This window comes from Cryptomeria japonica, chromosome 4, assembly GCF_030272615.1.
Source record: "Cryptomeria japonica chromosome 4, Sugi_1.0, whole genome shotgun sequence".
Taxonomy (NCBI): Eukaryota; Viridiplantae; Streptophyta; class Pinopsida; order Cupressales; family Cupressaceae; genus Cryptomeria; species Cryptomeria japonica.
This window is the reverse complement of record NC_081408.1, coordinates 331,135,312-331,149,212: the sequence shown is the minus strand read 5'-3', so window position 1 is coordinate 331,149,212 and position 13,901 is coordinate 331,135,312. Positions and strand designations below refer to the sequence as shown.

Genomic DNA, 13,901 nt, shown 5'->3' with positions numbered 1-13,901 from the left:
ATTGGGCCTTGTGCAAGTATGTGTGGGGTTTCAAACATCCCCTTAGAGAGGAAGATTTGTTCTTTGTTCTTCCCTCCTCTCTTCCTAAGAAATTTGTTGATGGCGCTGAAGAAGGAAGAGAGCTCGATGCTCTAAGGAGTGGGTGGAAGGCGTTTTCACTTCAGCAGGGGGATTGATTGAGAACTTGGCTCGCCTTCACTCCAGAATCCTTTCTATCCCAAACAGGCTGAAGTCGTGACTAGTTCATGGGAAGATGTGCACATTTACCAAGACTTGACTATTCCGCAACTCGAAGAGCTAATGAAGATTCTTAGGCAAACGTTGATTGATAGGAAAGTTGTCCAGGAGAACAATGTTTATGATTTCCCACGGTGGTTTTATGTCATCTGCACCAGAAAATAATATTTTGAAAGATTCAGCAGAGAGTCTACTTCTTTGAGAGACTCAGTCAGGAAAGTACAAGGAGAAATCCTTAAGGTAGTTGAGGCACTATTTTCGAGAGGAGTGACTGAAGATGAGTTGACGATGGACTTCCTTAGGAGCAGATTGCATAAGTATTTCTTTGTGGAATCGTTTTCCAACACACATCTAGAAAATGTTTCCTTATTCTCCAACACAATGTGGAGGACTCAATAATTGGCGGAAGATTGGGAGAAGTTTTTCTCCAAGTGCGAAGAAGAAATTGCCTTGATGGAATTCAAGATGGAAAGCATGCCAAGTGTCTCCATAGGAGAATTGGAGACAGTCGTCGCCAGATTCATTGCATATGCCATTAATGAGCGAGATAATGGTCGTCCATTTCCGGACGAGAATCTTTTGATTGCATGACATGGTGGCACATTCATGACAAGAATATTTGACCAAGTGGTGGTAGAATGCATGGCAGCCGTCGTAATTAATAAGGTAGTGGAGCATCTTTTTGCATGTAGCCGTCACATTTGGGAGATGATGGAGCATTTATGGCATTATGGCTGATTTTTGCATGGAAGAATATTTATGACATTGGACAAATTTGGAGTGGTGCATTTAATGCACAGTGGACACCATTTTGGGAAAGAAAGAATTTATTGTAAAAGGGCATGATAGGCATTTATTGTTTATTCCCACCTTGTTGTATCATGTGTGTGGAATCTTTTGGGGTCAAACCCTAATTAGGGTTTGCATGTAATCAAGGCTTGAGGCCTATATAAAGGGGTGATCCCTATTGGTGTTGGAAATAAGCCACACTCGGACCGACGATGAACTGGTCCAAGAGGGGCCAGTAGCTCAGTGGTAGAGCACTCCAGCAGCGTATGGAAGGTCCTAGGTTCGAGTCCTAGCTGGTCCATGTCTCAACATGGTATCAGAGCCAGAATACTTTATCAGAGCAACGACAACCTCCCATTCGGACATGTAGTGTCGCGGTTAAAACATGGTATTAGAGCCAGGTCCAGGCTAGGAGCCCCAAGCACACGAGAGGTGTGGCTTAAGGGGGGGTGTTGGTGTTGGAAATAAGCCACACCCAGTCCGACGATGGACTGGTCCAAGAGGGGCCAGTAGCTCAGTGGTAGAGCACTCCAGCAACGTATGGAAGGTCCTAGGTTCGAGTCCTAGCTGGTCCATGTCTCAACAATCCCCTCATTTGTAAAGAGAGGAGAGATTGTCTAAGATTGTTGCGATAAGCTATTGGAGCAGTAAACTATAATATACATTGTTCTTTTGATGGTTTATACTTGTCCTGTTTTGTAGCTTGCATGGTCTTGCTTTCCTCACTTAGAGTAGATTAATTTCAAGCATTTAGATGAATGGGATTGATGATATTGTTTAGAGTGAAATCTTTTTCTCATACCTTTTGTTGCTAGCTGATTGTTATCAACAGTGTAAGGTTAGTCTGAGCCATTTTATGTGAAAATTTAACTTCGATCATCAGATGAACATTGTTCTTTGATGGTGTTCATTGGTGCTATGAAAATCTCTTGCACAACCTTTGAAGATTGCATCGCCTTTGTGTAGTTGTATGAAGTTGGCAAAGCAAAGTGTGGTTGATTTCACTTGGGCAACCATTGTCTCCTTTGTTCTTAGATTTTAGCATAGCTTCCCTAAACCCTCTCTCATTTTACTTTCAGCATTCTCAAATCAAAAATCCCAAAAAGAAGAGCTTTTTCATTGACAAATCATTTGTGATTAAATTCCTTGAAAGTCGTAAAATTGTTTAATCTTCTTTAAGTGTGCGTAAGTCCCCTTGGATTACCGGCATATCACATCAAGCCAACTGAGTCACATCCATGGAATAATCAGAACCTTGGAGTCAATTGTTTGAACTTATCGCAATCTTAACATACAATTGAACTTTGATCAAGAGAGAGAAAAGTGACCATTGGAAAACTTTATTTTGTGTTGAGCGTGATCACAAAACACACGTCAACATAACCCAAATTGGGACTGTTGAAAAACCTCTTCATCCTACTTTCATTCAAAGGGAAGAAGAAGTTCCCGCTGGAGAAACACAAAATTCAATGCAAGAAAATATCACCATCTATTATGAAAAATATTCAAAACTCCTAACAAAGACTCTAGAAGCAATGTCTCTCACAAATGATATGAATATGAAGAAAGGAAAAAGTGGCTCAAGAATTGAATCTAGACATATTTATCAACAAGATATGCACACTCAATTCATCTCCAAGATGCTGTTCAAATTCTAAAAGAAAACAAATATTTGTAAAACACTATAACCTAGGAATATGTATGTAATAGTAGCAAAGATATCTTAAATGCATCTACCTAAAAAGAGATGAATATTGAATTATTATATTTATTTTAAAGTGATTTTATTTTACTTTAGAACTATTTGTAAATTATTTTGTTTCATTTTATTTTTATTTTGTATACTAGAATTACTTTTAAGTTATTTTATTTTTCTTTATTTTTACTTATTTAAGAGCTATTTTACAGTGAATTTATACTTTAAAAAATGTTTTAGATTAAAATTATTTAAGAATTATTTTATTTGTATTCACTACGAGTTATTTTAGTATATTTAAGACTTATTTAATAGTTTTAGTTTTTTCTAAATATAGTCGGTTCTTTAATTGTTTTTGTTAACATGCTCATACTCCATCTCTTGCTGCCACTGTAGTTACACCTCTTGGCATAATTACATTTGCTTAGCTCAATCAACAATGAGGGGCATGAAGCAGCTACACAGGACATGCATACTGCAGCTAGGGAGAGTGGCACTGATGCTCCATGTAATTCTAATAAACCGATTGATGATGGCAATGCTCTTACTGAAAAGCAATTAGATGGTTTGTATCGAGTTTGTATTTTGAACATATATAAACTGTTTTGATTTCTCTTTAAGATTTTACACTGAATTATCAATTATCAGTTCTGTTGTGTACTAAATTTTGTTTATCTGTTTTTTTTTTGCCAATTATGGCTATTCTTTTATATTTTCAATATCTAATGTATTTTTGTATGGCCATATCCAACTACAACCTAGGTAAAAATTGGCACACGAAACTGTGAACCCATGCCTGAACCAGCAACTTAGAATATTTTATTTCCTGACTCTGAAAGATCAATTGGTGATGCTCTAATTTAGATTGAATCATTTGGCTTTAAGCTCTAGCTTAGACCCCTTATTGTAGCAAGCTGATTAATTGCCCCACAGGCATATAGAATCTGGCCCTACCCCCTGCTGGCTAAGAATAGTAGGGGCTCCCCCTACCCCTAACCAATAGAATAGCCCTACAATACAACAGTTAATTAATCAGCTTGCTAGAATAAGCCCCCTTAATTAATGTACGCCTGCTAGCCCTTCCCCTACAAGAACTGCTTCCACCTCACTTGAGAAATGCATTATTTTTCAATGTGTCTGGAAAGTTAAGAAAAACGGTATAAAACTTGTCATCCAATACCAGAAATATTGGTGTGAATATGAATTGATGCTTGCAAGAAGCTTGAACAAAACAAGCAGCATAGAAATCATTGGGTTCAGCCAACAAGAAGGTAGTAAGTGGTCATAGACACAATAAGCAACATAAATGTTTACAAAGATATAAAAACAATTTTAATGCGCCTGCCTGCAGCTTAATTCCCCTGTAATTATTACTCTATTTATAAAAATAAGAAAACAGAAGTACCTTTCATATTGATGGACAGCAACCAAGCTTGAAAGGGTCTAAAGTTTTCAATAGTTTTGTAAAACAACATTACTCTTAAGTTCTAATTATAAAATTGCCATGTTCACTTAATATTTCCTAGGCAACAGAGTCAAGGTTAGATTTCTCCATAGCTTGTGATCTGTAGTTATGTCACGATCCTGCTGCAGCAAAATTCAGTACCATGACAACAAGATTTAGCCTGTTCGGTATCATGCTTGATTACTCAAAGTTATTTCATTCAAATTATACCCTAGACATAGGGTTAGAATATAAAATCCTCTGACACGTTATTCGAAATCCTGGTATTTTTAAATTTGTTTTTTTAACCATACTTCAGTGTCGGACCCCATCATAGACGCAGTAAAACATAAACTAATAGACACAAAAGCATGAACTTGCTAATTTGAAACCCCTGCAATGTTCAAAAGGTGCAAATGGCACTCCTGTAAATTATAAAATTATTCTACTAACTCTGATGTTCAACATTTCTAGGGTGCTCTCTGCTTGTTTTGATGTCCTCATATTTCTATATCCATTTTCTTGTGCTCAAAGGTGTAGATCGCAACTGACATATCTATTGAATAAAAATAGCTCAATCCTAGTAGATTTCCATAATCCATGAGAATTTGCCTCTTCAAAATTTGCCTACATTGTCTGCAAGTCTCCCACGGTCCATAAAATCTTTGAATCAATGTCAAAGCAGCATTGTGAAGAAACTTAACAAAAAAACAGATGGGGGCATTTTATCAACTAAATGGTGTGTCTTAGTTACTTACTATATGATTGCGCCTGTCCTGATCAACATAAACTCTGACAGCTATTGTTCCAGACCACCAAAGAAACCTCCACATTGCAGCTTGCTCAACCTCAACCAATTGGCGATATCCATCATCTTCCAAAACCTTCCTATATGTTACTTCCTGAGCACAAATCCCAACAAGTGCATAAAGCATTTAACAATCAGTTACCAAAACAATTTACTTTCTATATATAGATCACAAAAACCATACAGCAGGGTGCCCATCCAGATAAAAGGGTAACTGCATACCTTGATGTTTTTGAATACCCTCTTGTTTTCTGGATCAATAACAATGTCGAACACTGCATCTGGTGGCAACCCAACTTGAACAATGGCCTTCAGATTGCAGAGGGTACCTTTAGGGACGGTAACCTGTTTAACCCACCTCAAAATTACAATTTTAAGAGCATTCCATCTTTACATTACCATAACTATGTGAGAAAAGGCACAGAATACCTCTATTTTCGGAGATGTGTCAACCCATTCATTGTTTTCCCTCCAGGCTTGTAATTGTTTTGCCAATTTGGCCTTGAAATCCAAAGCCTTCGGCTCTCTTCCCTTTGTGGGTTTTGCATTTACTCCATCCTTCCTTGGAGGGCATCCTAGCTTGTGCAATTGACTAGACATTGACTTCACACATGCCTGACCATCCTGATCAGAGAAGACAAGAAGAGCAATAAACAAGTCATGCATTAACTACCTTGTCTAATAGTGTAAATTCATGTAATCTTATTTACCTGCATCACTTTGTGCAAGGCGTTGTTCATCCATGGAGGTAATGATATCCTTGCGAAGGGAGAAGGTGCGTTTTGGTTATCCATTCCCAAAATCTTTCTTTGAATTCTCCAGGTGATTCACAGTACTTAATTCACCATTATTTGCTCTCCTATACGTAACCTCGTGCCTGTCTGCACGTGTTTATGAAGTGTCGTACTTCATTTACAATGGACATTCTCTTTTTAAAAGTAATGTTTTCCACTTGCAAGTTATTCTTACCGTTGAATCTTTCATTTTCGCACAGAAGTCGGCTCTTTCCATTTTTCCTGGTCAAGTTATGGAGGGATGTGCCTCTGCCTTGGATTTTTAATTCTTTTCTGTTTTTATTTTTTTTTAAAACAAATAATATTAGAAAAACTTAAAGTCATAATAATAATCAACTAAAAAGTGGGTCCTTGTTAGTATGATAGTTAAGTTTTCATATTGTTAATGTTATCATTAAGGTTCAAATTTTTGTTGGACTATTTTGTTGATTGGTTTGGACTCTTCTATGCATTTATGCCAAAAATGAGGTCCTTCCATTATGACCTCTCTATTGAGCCAAGCTTATTCAATAATAAAGAGGGCTAGGTATAAAATTACAATACTATTTATAACTAATTCAAAGCCTAACTTTAATGTTAAATTAGAAATAATTTGAAGCTTATTTTTAACCCTAATCTTAATCCTTATTCTAACACTAAATTTTATTATAAACTTAATTTTAATCTTAATCATTATTATAATGATTTTAGAATTATAATAATAAATAAGAATTATAATTATAATTATAATATAATTAAAAATGATAGATTAAGCTATAATAATTTATTTAAATTATAACATAAAATTAATAATAATAATAATCTTAATTTCTATTAATAATTATTTAATAAAAAAATTAATATAATTATTAATAATAGATTTATTATTGTATATTTTGGGTAATATTATTATTTATAATTGATATTTTAATTTTCATACAATATTTTAGATTATATTATTGTATTATATAGATTTAATATTATATGATAAGGATATATATAATATTGTATTTCATTTATGGTATAAATGTGGAGTAATTATTTCTTTTAAATCTAAATTGATTATTTAATTACTATTTTAATGACGTAAAAATTAAAACATACTAAATATTATTTTAATGACCTAAAATTTTGCCTAACCTAAAAATTAAAACATACTAAATATTATTTTACTAATCAATTAAGAGTGCTATTTATAGTTACTTTTTATAGTGAAAATAATTTTTTATTAAACAAAAAAATAATTATTTCTAATTTAAGTTTAAATTTTGTATTGTAAATATATATTGTAGTTGTTTATATAGTTTTTCAAAATTTTAATTATGATAATTGTTAAATTATTCTAAAGTCATATTGACTATTACTTTTATTAAAATTCTTATGGCTTCTTTCATTATTTTCATAATAGAGCTTAAGATTTATTTTATTTTTAATATTTTATAATTATGTGATTTTTTTTATTAGTGGAGGTTTTATAGGGCCCCTACCCATAATAAAGATAACAGTATAGCTTACTAGAGTTAAAAAGAACTACTGACAAAATAAATGCTACCAAAAGTCACCATCAACTATCAAAAACTAACATACATACATGCATACATAAGATGTTGTCATGACCACCAACTCCTTCAACCCTAGACACCCCTCAAAATTTTGAAATACTAACACAAAGAAACAACAAAATCTAGAAACAAAACATTGTGATCAAACTAGAGGTTCAAACCACTACACCAAACTCCATCATTCCCTCCCACCATGTTGAGTTTGTTAAGAGTCCACCAACTCTACCCATGGCACAGTTTTTGTTAGCTAATGGTCCCCTATGATTACCAACTAGCATTGGGAATCGAAATCCATAGCAAATCTCTTGAGAACACTAAGAATAATTAATAAAGAATTCACAAAAAAAGGGAATAGTGTAATCACTACCACCCTCCAATTATCCATAAAAATGAATATGTGGCTTAGATAATGCTTAATTAATGTCTCCACGGTAGGCTCATAATATCCATATTTCACATCACAAGTTTTCATCTATTGCACTCAATTAATCTCCTCCCCTGAGAAGAATATGACATTGAGCCAATACCCTTAATTCCTATAGCTTACACATCTACACCAAGTTCTAGATTGATATTTGGGACCAACATTTCTATGAACTATCCAGTAAGAAATATTTTGAGACATAAACAAACTATGGTATGATGGAGATAAAATACTAAATTTATAGTGAATGCCTCTTAGATCGATGAATTAAAGTGACAACCATCTCTTAATGTTTGATCTGCCAAGATATTTTTTTATTAAACCTAGCAAGGTCAAATCACTACGCAAAATACATTGTAAACATCAATTTGACATGCCATCCTTCAACAATTACACTCTATGATGCACCAATACTTGACTCTTATTCTGAGGCAAGGAACCAAACTTAAGATTCAAAACAAGATTATCCTAGTTCCCCACTAATAGCACCTATGTTGAGATAGATAGGAACCCTTAGCAAAGCTTTGTAATCTCCAAACTCTAGGTCACTACCTCACTTCAAGACATAAAAGCAGTGTGTTATGCCAAATGAAAATCCATACTTTTAGAGTGTTGTCATGATGATAACTTTATTGCTTCACATGCCCCACAACCTTCCATCTACTTTCAAATGAAACCTACATGATATGAAATTAAATGAGTAGATATGCTCTGTGATTCTTCCCATAGACTTAACCAAGAAATCATCTTTTACACTTTCTTGTTGTTAGCAATTGCTTCCATCGATTATTGTGAGTAATGCATCATACAAGCATTTTCATGCTAACATATCTCTTCACCACCACTTAAATGAAATATATTAATCATACATGTCATCAATCATCTTTATAACGCATAAGAATGCCCTACATACCTCAAAGAGAAAAGAAACCCCAAATACTACTCCCAAATCCTTAAAAAATAACATATGTGAAAACACACACACCCTTAACATGAAGCCCCTCAAATACATAAGGAGATTTAAAAGAAATATCCATTTCTAAATTTGGCTAAGAATACAAACCATGACCATATATTATTGTAATCAACAAATGTTGCACTCATTGATTAGAGAAACAAGCCACCACAATGTTAAAATTCCTTTTGCAATGAGAAAACCTAATAGAGTATAGAATTTATTTCAAATTGAGGGCCTCCCCTATATGAATATTCAACTCCTAGCTCAAAAATTTTTCCCTTCATCATCACATAAATTACAACCATTGAATATCCTTTCATTATCAATTTCTTTATATTTTGTGACTTTTCTACTCCTAATCTTGTCATTATGGCTTCTTGTCCTGCCTCATTATTAGTGCTAATGTTGAGAAAAATAAAGCCACCATATAGCAACTCTCCTTGTGAGTTATTTATCATAAAACCACAACTTTTCTACCCTAGGTCACACTACACTACCCCTTCAAAATTTAATTTTACATATCCTTTTGAGGAAGGGAGCCAAGATACTTTTATTTGACCTCCTCCATCCAACTTCAAAGTAGATATTTTGTATATGGAATTCTTGAAAATAAAACTAGATAATAGTTATTAGTATAATATATATACTATTAATAACTAATGAAGGATTGTTTTGATTAAGCGGAAGGGCCCTAATCCCATACAGTTAACAACAGTGAACAACCAACCAGAAAACAACCACTAGAATAGAACAACTAGCGACACCGAACAACCATCAAACATACATTAATAAAAACAAATTGTTACATCCCACTTGTGCCCTAGTTGTTTTATGCTATATTTATGCCATGTTATTTGTGTCCTAGTTTTTTTATGTTATATTTACGCAATATTATTCGTACCCTAGATGTTTCATGTTATAATTGAGTGATGGTGCCCTAGATATTTCCTGTTATTTTTTTAGTAATGTTATTTTATGTTCAGTACGATGAAATGATGATTCACAACTTTTACATTGATGTTTTGATGTTAAACATGATGACATATAAGATGTTTTACTTTTGTTGATAATATTGCAATGTCAAAATTATGACAGGATTTTAGGCTAACTGTTTGAATTGGCCAAGTGTGTGTAGGAGTTCGTCATCCTCCAAGAAGGGAGGGGAAGTATCATCAGGTTGGGAGGAAATGGAAGAGGAACTCATGCCATCTGAAAACCCTAACTGTAAGTTGAGTTGGGTTGTCTTGTGTTGACCTTGTTTTTCGTCAACTCGTTGTGTCAGGCAACCCTATTTTGGTCTATATACGTGTTTAGGGTTTCACAACTCTAGTCGTGGATTGGTATTCTAAGCTAAGTTATTATTATTTTAACCATGAAATTTAATCATTTTTATCACTCATGCATTAATATTAATGTAGACACTTAAATTTTACTGATTAATTCAATTAGATCAAATCTCCTAAGTCACTTGCATTAGTTGAATAATATATGTTATTCAATTAAAATTAATATCCATTTTGGCTAAATTAATTTAATTAATGAATCCATGCCCCACTAGCCAATTAATTAATCAATCTATTAAGTAATTCTCAATTTCCAACCCTTGAATTAATTGATCCAATTAATTAATTCCTCCCTTTCCAATCCCTTGAATTAATTAATTCTCCCTTTTCCAATCCTTGAATTAATTAATCAAATTAATTAATTCCCCTTTTTCATTCCCTTATTTGAATTTTATTAATTCAAATATCCCATTTAGATCGCATGTCTCCTGACTTTCACCACCCTTCTAATCTAACCTCATGGGTTCTAACCAACCCTATCCTCCTAACTAACCTTATCCACCTAACCAACCTTATCCTCTCTAACCTCTCCCCTCACATGTGTGTGCACGTTCCCTAATTTCCTAAATATTAGGAAATTGAAACCAATTTATGGGTGGCTTCCTCCCAAAATGGACATGTATCCTTGAGGACACATGTCAAGCCCCTTTTGACATTTGTCCCTCTTGGGGACACTTGTCCTCCTTTGTTGAGTCACTTGTCCTTTTTGAGGACAAGTATGGAATCGTATTCCACATGGCATTCTTAGGATTACCAATTGTCCTCCTTAAGGACAAGTGTTGCATTTGCACAATCCCTTCCTCTCCTTCCAACTCCTATTTAATCCCCCCTCTTTTTCAAGAAAATCCTCCACTTTCAAACACTTATAACTCTATAATGCCAAATTTCATTTATTTTATTGCAATCACGCCCTCATAATGCAAAATTTTATCATCATATCCCATAATCTCATCCTATCTTCATATCTTGAATCTCATCTTCAAATCACACATTGTGGAGCAACATTGAGCACAAGCTACATCATGAGCACACATCCTACCATGGGATATTCAAATCAAGGAGTTGAATAGAGTTCGCATCTTATGGTTTTTATGTCATTTATGCTTTATTCATTTATTTCTAACATCCCTATCTTGATGTGTTTGAGCTAATTGTGTTTGCTTGGTTGTCATTGTAGGTATTTCAATCACTTGTATTCGCGCACAATTTTCTTCACATATTTTCTGACATGCCCGATGGAACCCACTTCATGGGTCGATCTAATTGTTTTATGTTGTTTGAGTAATTTTGTTTGCATGTATTTTGATACTGGAAGGCAAAAAATTGCACTCTCATAAATTCATTTTACAGGTTTTTGTACAGATTTGCACCCTGTTAATAGAATTTCACATACGTATACGTAGAAATTTGCATTAGTCTATGCAAAATTTTGCATTCATCTAGTTAACATTGTGCATTCATTTAGTAATCATGTCGTATTCATCCTTGTAGCATGTTGCATTCATCTAGGTAAAAATGAACTTTTTCATATGCCGTTTCTGCTAGTTTTGGTGTCACCTCTATATTCCTGATATCTGTTCATTTCCAAATTTGAATTTTTTTCTAAGCAGGGAAGAATATAGATTTTCAATGTGTTAATCCATGGCTCGCAAAGTTAAAATCAAATTTGTAGGATATCAAGAATGGGCAGAATGCAGGAAGTTGCAGAAACAATACGCTAGGGTGTTGAGGGCAAAACAGTTGATTAAAGAGGAGGAGGCACAAATCAAATATTTGGAATATGAAAAATGGGTCCTAGCTTATATTTAGAAATATAGCATGCTCCCAAGATTCCACTTATACTACTAACCCTGATATGTGAAAAATTTATCAATCTATTTGCAAAATATTAATTTTTGTTTTGCATAGTTAAGCATGTTGCATTCGTCCTGATTCCGTGTTCCATTAGGATTGATATCATGTCGCATTAGTACTAACAGAAATTCGCATTTGTACTGCCAGAAATTTAAATTAGTATTGACAACATGTCGCATTCGTCCATATATCATTTTGCATTCGTTTGGTCAATGTAATGCAATTCTATTTCAGATTTGTCTCTATTCTCAAGGTTTTTTGGTGTTACTGATGCTCTGTCTGCAGTGTGTGGTAAAAAGAGAGTGCTTGCCAAGGTTTTTCAAGTTGTCAAAGACAATAAGAACCCCAAACTACTAATCATTTTGCTTGTAGAGATGTTTCAATCAGTCAAAGACAAATATTAGACTTCTAACTATTTGCTTGCAGAGGTAGATTAGGAGAGTGTTTTCTTTTTAGAGTAAACAACATTTGAATTTGGGCATTAAAAAGAACATATATCTTTTGTGTTTGCTTTCCTTGGGAACATTTGTGCATGTGAATGATCCCATAGTTGATACACACTACCCTCTCCCCTTGGCCCTCGTGGTCCTGGGTGCATGAGAAAAGTGTTAGAAACACTCATTTTCATTTTAGTATGTAGAGGGCTTGTCCCCCCGAGTAGCCTATAAGGTCGGGTGAGGGGAGAACAACCCAAGCGATAATGGGCTAAGGCCTAGTCACTTCTCAGCCGCTATATAAAATATGTGGGATGAAAGTCTTCATAATAGGTGTTAATTGCCTACCTACGCTGACTTCCCCAATACATATGTTCTATAGGAAGGAAGCCTCCTGAGGGAGAGAGCGTACATGGACCCCTGAAAGAGAATCTCGTACTATGAACCATTGTTTTAGATTTTCCAAAATCCTCTATTTGTTGACTCAAGCATTATGATATGTGCATGCTGAATATACCCCTCATGTACCCCTCAATTTGAGATAAAAAAAATTCTTGAGATCTTAGGATCTTTATAAATTTGAAGCTTGGCACACCCGAGAAGTGTGTGTTGTGAAATGAATCTAATTCTGTCAAGCTTCTATCTATCATGTTGAATGTGGTATTCTAGGCTAGGGGATTCAACAAGCATTATCTCTTTACCAACCTAGGAAGTGCATGATTGCTTTTCATTTTCATACTTGCATGTTTGCCATGTTTGGTGTCAAAACTATCTTGTCAAAAATCAATTCAATATATCAAACATCTCACGTCACTAGGTCCTAGTTTGGTCTTGTCCTTCAACAAATTGTCCTCTCATTCTAATGAATTTGTGCCAATTGTCTCGTTATGCTGTTGAAATTACCTTAGTCTAGTGACAAACTAATTCATCTTGGTCATCATTTCAAATCTGACATCGTTATTATCATCTATTAGGGTTTGTGACTTGCATGTTCACTTCTATTATTGCAGTTATTAGTCATACCCCTGGTGGACACCATTTTAAATTTGGTGTCATCATTATCGTCTACTAGGGTTTTTTGACTTGCATGGTCTCTCTTATCATCTCAGTTGTTGGTCATAACTTTGGTCATCATTGCAAATCTAACATCGTTATTATTGTCTACTAAGGTCATGACTTGCGTAATAAATTTTATGATCTCAATTGGAAGTCATCACTTTAGTCATCATTTCAATCCTTGTGTCATTATTATCATCTATCTCTAGGGTGTGGTTTATCTCATTGCATTTGAACATCCCAATCATTAATCAGATCTTGGTCATCATTCTTTGCTTGCATCATCATCCTCATCCTCATCTTAAACTTTTGCATTCTCTATCACCATTATCCTCATCTTGAACTTTTGCATTCTCTATCATCATCAATCTTCACTTAAATCTTTTCATCAAAGTCAGATTTCCTTATTTGATCAGTTGAGTCACCAATCATATTACATCATTTCAATCAAATTGATCCTTATCTTTTTTTTAAATAAAGGGGTAAAAACTTTATTGAAAATCAGACACAAGAATTATAAAGA

The 13,901-nt window shown here is 34.3% G+C and overlaps 1 protein-coding gene across 1 annotated transcript in view; it reads right to left on the bottom strand.

Moving 5' to 3' along the window:
* The window catches only part of LOC131063578 (uncharacterized), a 69,610-nt gene extending 63,593 nt beyond the window's left edge, over window positions 1-6,017 (bottom strand). The window contains exons 1-4 of the mRNA XM_057997437.2: window positions 5,685-6,017; window positions 5,404-5,598; window positions 5,197-5,319; window positions 4,925-5,068 (exon numbers count right to left, since the gene is read on the bottom strand). Coding sequence (XP_057853420.2) covers window positions 4,925-5,068; window positions 5,197-5,319; window positions 5,404-5,598; window positions 5,685-5,768 — 546 coding nt within the window. The 5' untranslated portion in view covers window positions 5,769-6,017. The remainder of the gene's footprint in view (window positions 1-4,924; window positions 5,069-5,196; window positions 5,320-5,403; window positions 5,599-5,684) is intronic.
* Window positions 6,018-13,901: the final 7,884 nt, after the last annotated feature.